The 7,985-nt window shown below is 35.1% G+C and overlaps 1 protein-coding gene across 1 annotated transcript in view; it reads right to left on the bottom strand.

Moving 5' to 3' along the window:
• Window positions 1-5,695: 5,695 nt before the first annotated feature.
• The window catches only part of LOC129257720 (cytoplasmic dynein 1 intermediate chain 2-like), a 50,257-nt gene continuing 47,967 nt past the window's right edge, over window positions 5,696-7,985 (bottom strand). The window contains exon 15 of the mRNA XM_054896113.2: window positions 5,696-7,274. Within this exon, the coding sequence (XP_054752088.1) occupies window positions 7,170-7,274 (105 nt within the window). The 3' untranslated portion in view covers window positions 5,696-7,169. The remainder of the gene's footprint in view (window positions 7,275-7,985) is intronic.

The following is a 7,985-nucleotide window of genomic DNA, read 5'->3' as shown; positions in this document are numbered from 1 at the left end:
CCCCAAAACATCTCTTTTTGCTCATTCTAATCATATGACAAACGATTCATCAATGATATAATGTTGTGAAACCTCTGTACTTGTCATCTCATAAAGAGAACACCTCACCTTGTGATAGACTCTATAAAAGTGAGAATATAAGTGAAATAAGTACTAAAGTAATGAGGGAGTTGTACGTGTGTGATATCACAGATCTTGGTCGCATTGCCGTTGGGAGGATCTACATGGCACTAGTGATCTCAATATTCGAATGCTCATAACTTTCTTATTATTCATTCAATCTTCCTCAAATTTTCAACAATATGTTTCTTTGATTTTTCTCTTTGATATGGATTCAGCTGGTTTCGAGGGTTTCATTCTCCTTTAACATTTTTGGTACCTGCTATGTATAGGTGGTTTGAATAAAAATGAATATAACAGCTGTTTTTTACTCACTGTACGGCCACCGTAGAGCAAATGTGACTGAGGTTTAAGTCATCAGGGAAGGTTCTCTGAAAATAGCCAAACAAGTACTTTGGTCTTCGAAAAACAAAAATGGGAAAAACTGTTAATAAAAAAGAGTAATTCTTGTTCTCTATACTGTCAAAGTTAGAGTTGAATAAGGAGAGGATAAGAAAGAGTGCTTATTACACAATTTCTCCTGGACTGCTTGAAAATTTCACCAAAATTGCACAGTGAGCATATCTCTTGCTTGAGTGAACCCAGAACTTCAAACCATGTTTTTTCCTTATTTTTCAAAGGTTCTTGCTGAATTTATTCTGCATTCAATCAAGTACGTGTTATCATTTAGCAATTTGTGTAAATTGAATTGTTTTTTGTTTGATATTGATTGTATTTTTATGTAAATGATTGTAAAGGGTTATGCAATTTGGCTTTTCAGCCGCTATAGACACCCTTGTTGAATTAAACCGTTTTAAATAAATAAAAGTTTAGACAAGTTACATACCATTTTAAATCATAGGATGTGCCTTTAAATTCTATACAAATGTCAAAATTCAGTTTAGGTGAGTTTTTTGTTGGTTTTGGAGTGGCTGGTCACATAAGATAGAATTAAAAAAATTGTGTGACACAAGTTTCTACAGTTTGAAATATGCATTATGGTAAAGTGTGTCATGTTCTTACTTCAATAAAACTGTCCTTCTGGTATTCTTTCCTTAAAATGAGAAAATTTTAGCCATCAAATAAATATTAATCGATACACTTTTTTATTCTTCATTAAGATTTTTTTCCAACATTTAACCAAAAACAATATGTGTATTTGGAATATGTCATGTACTTCCTATATACAAAATAAATAAATAGGTAAATGAATGTAAGTTATTAATCCCATCATATGCTTGATGTACAAACCATTATTAAGTTTGTCTTTATGCATACTAGTAATACAAGATAACAAGTGGAGCGCCTCTAGCAGTCTTGCCTGCATTACGTGATATAGTAGCAGTGCTGACTTTGAAAACGACTATAGAATAATGATTCACAAAAAACGACATTCATATGATGATAAATACTATGTTCATTGGCTCTAAATGACATTTGACCTTGATCACGTGACCAAAGACTTGTACAAGATGGTCAGTGATACTTGATTACCCTTATGTCCAAGTTTTATGAACCAGGTTCATATACTTTCTTATGTTATGATGAAATTTCAAAAAGTAAAACCCTACGTAAGATTTTGATGTTGATTCTCCCAACATGGTCTAAGTTCATTGACCCTAAATGACCTTTGACCTTGGTCATGTTACCTCAATCCCTGGCAGGTTGTTCAGTAAAACTTGATAACTATTATGTACAAATTTAATGAACGAGGCCCATATACTTTCTAAGTTATGATAGCAGTTCAACAAATATCCCCAATACGGCCAATGTTCATTGACTTTGGTCATGTTACCTGAACTCACGCAAGATATTCACTGATGCTTGATTTTTCTATGTCCAGGTTTCATGAACTAGATTCATATACTTTCAGAGTTATGACATTTAAAAAACTTAACCTTGGTTAAGATTTTGTTTTGATTCTCCCAACATAATATAAGTTCATTGACCCTTAATAATCTTTGAACTTGTCATGTGACCTGAAACTCACAAACGATGTTCAGTGATACTTATGTCCAAGTTTCATGAACCAGATCCATAAACTTTCAAAATTATGATGGAAATCTAAAAATACCCCAACATGGTCTAAGTTCATAGACCCTAAATGACCTTTGACCTTGGTAATGTGACCTTAAACTCTGACAGGATGTTCAGTAATACTTGATAACTATTAAGTCCAAGTTTCATGAACTAGGCCCAGTTATAATGACATTTCAAAACTTAACCTTTGGTTTAAATTTGATGATGCCACCACCTTTGCCATCGGAAAAGCGGCGCCTATAGTCTCTACCAACAGTGAGCAAATTCTACTTTACTTTTAAACATACTGCCACTGCAGTAGTGTTATTAAGTTTGGAATAGTTATTTCATTATCAAGTCTAATCATCATTATCTTAAATGAAATGATCACGCAAATGTTGCTTTGAGCCCGTGGGGGCCACTTCCACTGACGAGTGGATACCAGGAGACCAAAGAAATGCGTAAAAAGGATCCCTTTTTCAAGATTGGGCATGTGACGTGCGTAACATAATAAGGGTGTCAAAAACACTAAAATGCTGAAAAAAGGGTACATGTATATATTTTGCTAAGAGAGCTATGTGTTTACGGTCAAATTTGCGAGGGTTTAAAAAAAGACTAAAAATGCTTTAGAAAGGATGCACTTTTTTCCCCCAACACTACGTGTTTAGAGTCCGATTTGAGCGAGGTGATGGGCGGTACTGAATCCAATGTAAGTTAAGGTAAACCAACGTTCGTGATCACATCCGTGACATAACAATAAAAATATCACTACTTGTTTAGGGGTCAATTAAGGAAATACTTGTCGAGGGAACCGTTTTGTTTCCAACACTTGTTAGGGGTAGGTTTTCATATGCCAATACGTGTTATGGAGTGAATTTTCAGAATATGGAAAATACTTGTATAGGGTGCTTTTCCAAACCCCATGGTCGCGCCTGGTATCCACTCGTCAATGGAAGCGCTCCCCCCCCCCCCCAAGAGCTTTTAAACAAAACCACATGGTAATAAAACTACTGTTCAAGACAAGTTTAGGAATGATATAAAATAATGAAGGCCAATTTTCTAAAAAGACTTGTTATTAATGCTACAGGTTACATACAATAATGATAATAATAATAATACACAGTTCTTGTATAGCGCATATATCACAATTATGAAAAATGTCTCTATGCACTTCCAAAGGACTTAGATATTATTACCCAAGCTGTAGCTTGGCAGCCGTAATTACTAAGATTACAGCGCACACGCATTTCAAGGAATGAATTCCTGCCAGGTACCCATTCACCTCACCTGGGTTGAGTGCAGCACAATGTGGATAAATTTCTTGCCGAAGGAAATTACGCCATGGCTGGGATTCTAACCCACGACCCTCTGTTTTAAAGTCCGGAGATTAATCCACTGGGCCACAATGCTCCACAAATAGATTTGGATTAATTACTAAAAAGCCTTTAGGGAATTCACCTGAGAAAAATCTAATTAAAATTATCAAACAGAGAATGAAATTGAAATCAAAAGGCCATTAAACAATGGACTATCAGAGACTCCAACTCTCCTGCTTTAGGCAGGAGATCTCCTGCCAAAAGCCCCTTTTCGCAAAATCTCCCGTTCTCCTGCTTGAGATTTAATATCTTCCACCCAGGCCCAGTGTCTCTTACTTAAGATGTATTTTCTGCCGCTTAAAGGAGAAATATATTGATTATAAATATGGCCTTATTATAAGTGGAATGGTAATGATGTGGGGATTATCATTTGGTCATTCAAAAATAACGAAAATAATACATTAGGTGGAAATCGCCAATTAAAAAGAGCTAAAATGCCTCTCCAAAATATGCCTCGCATCTGTCTCTGAATTGACTCGAATTTGATGACGTGTATGTCTGTACGAGAGACGTGATTGGCTTTCCCACGTCAAGCTCCACTTGTGTGCAAAACCTGTTGTGAGGGTACGTTTTCCCCACACTGTCACTGAATACTTCGATCACGAAATGAAAGAAAACACAGAAGTTTATCTAGATTTGGATTTTCAAATTGATGATTTTGAAGATGAAAAGAATGATGATGAAGTTTCTAGCTCTAGTGAACAACAGAGTGACGTGGATGGAGGTAAATTAGGGGAATAACGCCGGTGATGATGAGTAGAATAGGACAATTCAACCTGAATGCAGATTTGCTACCAACTCATGCGGCTGCTAGCTGCACCTTGGGTCAAATCCATGAAAATGAATTCCAGCATGACCACATCCAGACAGAGTCTCTTACCTCTATCAACAAAATTTACTCTTAATGAGAAGGAAAATGATGATATAACTGTAGTTTACAAATAAGTAAAAATATCCCAACTTAATCATTTCTGAAGGCAAATCAACTCGCAAATAGCAGCAGAAGATATGCACTTTTGATGAACTTCACGTGGCTGGAATAGATACTCGCTTGTTCTCTTAGATTGAATTTCAATCTCATTATTTTGCCAAAATTACGACACCCGGGGATTTTACGTGATCGAAGTATTCAGTGACAGTGTGGAGAAAACGTACCCTCGCAACAGGTTTTGCATGCAAGTGGAGCTTGACGTGGGAGAGCCAATCGCGTCTCTCGTACACTCATACACGTCATCGAAAAATCCCCAATTTCGCGGATGTAATTCAGCGTGTTTTAAGCATTCAGAGAGAGAAATTTAATCTATCAATTAACTGAGTTTCATCGGTCTCCATGATAAATGATGTACACCATCGTGTTCTTTTTATTTTCTCCTTTAATTTGATATATAATTCTCCATTTTTAGGATTTGCAATATATTTCTACTTTAAAATACTCTTTCTCCTGCCCGAACAACTTTTAAAAAACTGGAATTAAATTTCATATCCACGTTGATATTCAAGTAGAGCGTCAATGCTGCAAGTAAATTTAGCGGGCGCGAGCTAGCTAGATAGAATCGTCCTTCCTACTTTGCATACCAATGACACTTTGGTAATAAAACGCACAGAGTGCTATCAGGCGCGTTTTCAGAGTTGGACTTTTACGGAGCTGATTAATACACAAAGTTTTTTTGATATCTCCTCAAATTCAAATCAAAATAGGAAGTCTCTTGCGTCTCTAGAAGAAAACTGAAACTAGGCAAATTTCTAAATAAAGAGTGATGAGAAAGAGAACAGGAGGACAAAGAGAGAGTGAGAGAAAGAGAGAAGAGACAGACAATGCAACATAATTATACAAGTAATTTTCGCAATAAAATTACACAAGATGATTATCTAATGTTTTGTGTCTGTTTTATACGTTATGTATCCTCTCAAATTTCTTGATTGTTTTTGTCTAAAAATTTACCATCTGAAAATCATGTAAAACCATATCAAAGAACTTCAATATTTCCTTGCATTATTTTGAGTTTTCAACACAAATAACCTTTGCTTACAAGTTACATGTAGAAAACAATACATATTACATGTATCACTTATGACCTACTTTCAAGAACTGAACTTGCCATGCCACTTCACATCCTTTATCATTAAAAGAATTGACCTTCTGTGTTATTTGACACATTGTTTTAATACTGTATCAATCATTTTCTTGCTTTAAAACCCGGTACTCCATTGGTCTGATGGAATTAAATGTATAAGCTTTTGCAAGCTATAATCATTTTGAAATTGATAAAATATAAATCAATTTTTTTTTATGAAAGTTTTAACCGGCAAGTTTCCAGCATTTAGCAATTACATCAAAATTGAACTTTGCCTGAAGCAAAGTCACATAAAGTTACAAATTACCTTCACCTTTTAATATAAACAGGTGCAGATCCAGCTTTAACCAATAAGGGGGGGAGGGGGGTTACAAAACATTTCAACCACATTTTCCCAGATTGGCCGCTCAAAGTTGATTTGTGTTAGATTCTTTGAAGGGGTAGACCTATAACAGTCACTTTTTAGCTATACTGAAACTGAACTTGTACTCTGAAACAAACCTGTCTCTATTGGCTATCCATAGTTAAACCCCAACTTTAGACCAGAATTTAAAAAAAAGCAAAGTTCAGAATACGGGCTTTTGAGTCTAAAGAGGCCCTGGAATCTGATACTTGCCCTCCAGTATTGTTTTAAGGACGTTCCACAGTTATGTTTGTGCGCATTATGATCTGCGCATAGTTTACACTCTGCGCGCTGACGTCACAATGGATGAACAGGTGATTAATTAGCTGCGGGTATGTGCTGATTTTTCTCATCTTCTGCACTTTAACTGCAGATCTGATGCGTTATTTCATGAAGCTAAAAAATGGAATTATTCCATGGACCATTCAAAAAAAGATTCTCTACAATTTCAAAATACTTTACTCTGCAGTGCTGCCAAGAATCACGAAAATTACCCCGAGTTTGAATAAATGGTAGAGTGGTTTTGATTTTTTCTTCACATAGATACAAAGCATTCGGCGCATTTTTGGTGTTTTAAAAAGCACATTTGCTCTAATAAAAATACTGATAGTTTAAAAACAAGCACATGAACCCCTATTGTTTAATGTTTGTTCCTCTTAGGTATACCTTCCTCTACAACTCTACAAATTTTGGTGAAAATGACATGGATTTTGAATAAAGTGCAGCATTTATTGTACTTTTGTAGTTTGTTACTGACATTTCACATTTTTTAGATTGGGATTTTGTTATCTTTTACGCCATTTTTAAGAACTGACAGTGCTGTTAAACTTAAAATTGCAAACAAATAGCACTATAAATATATTCTCCATTCTAACGATACAATTATTAACTCTCTTGCGATATCTGATGACTTTTCCATGTATTTTGACTGAGTAATACAGGTTTAAACTCATTGTAGTAATCTTGGGCGGTCTAAAAATGCCAAATTCTTTTGAATGCGCAATTCTTAAGAACATCAATTTGGGTGAACTTTGAAGTTCTATAGCAAAAAATCAAGCACATGGACCTATGTTAATTTGTGCATATTTCGAATATTAAGGTTCTAAAGTATCTATGTGCAAAGTTTGGTGAAAATGACATGGATTTCACTTTAACTGTGGAACGTCCTTAAGTGAAGCAACAACCAACAGCATAAATTTATCTTGATGCTTCTTCATCCGTATCAGTCTGTGTATTTGCTCTGATGTCAGCTAGGGTACGTACAAACTTGGACCATTCATCGTTGCGTGGCATTGCAAGACTCTGCAGAAAAAAGAACATTTGTAGTCTAAAACTATATAGAGTTACATGTAACTCCTATTGTTAGTGCCATCACCAAGCTTTGTTTAGGTACGATAAGACTATTAAAAGTTCAGCAACCAAAAATCTTACTTTATTTTATACAAGATAACTAGATACATCCACTTTTCCCCTGGATACATCTTCAAATCAATCAGAAAAATGAGCTTTTGCCTGCAATGAAAGGCTTTTTCTAACCAATTCCAATCTGCTCGAGTAAAGATCTTGCAGAGAACAATTTTAGTTTCTCTGTGCGGTCAAGCAGAGTTTGAATATCGACCAAGCAAAAGTTGAATTTGAATTTAAATCAATTTATGTCCACGATTAAAAATATACATATATACAAATCATTGACATTAAGAGATACAGTTAACAGAATTATTCATACCCCTACTGAAAATTTAATTTTTCATGTTTTTTCTGGAAAACGACAGGTGGACACAGAATATTTTGGCCGTAGTTGGATACCTTTACTTGAAAGGTAAAAATTGTAAATGGGTTTTATATAACCTAATATGCATAACAAAAAGCAAATTACTGTATTTGTATTTTGACTAGCTCAAATTATTCATACCCTTTGTTAAAGCATGGCATTTGGCCATATCCATCTGATATGCACATGCTCCAGACCTTCTGCATGTTTCTGCATTTTCTTTTCACATGCAAAGATGTGTA

The sequence above is a fragment of the Lytechinus pictus genome, chromosome 3, assembly GCF_037042905.1.
Source record: "Lytechinus pictus isolate F3 Inbred chromosome 3, Lp3.0, whole genome shotgun sequence".
NCBI lineage: Eukaryota > Metazoa > Echinodermata > Echinoidea > Temnopleuroida > Toxopneustidae > Lytechinus > Lytechinus pictus.
Note: the sequence above shows the minus strand (reverse complement) of the source record. Positions and strands in the feature narration are given on the sequence as shown.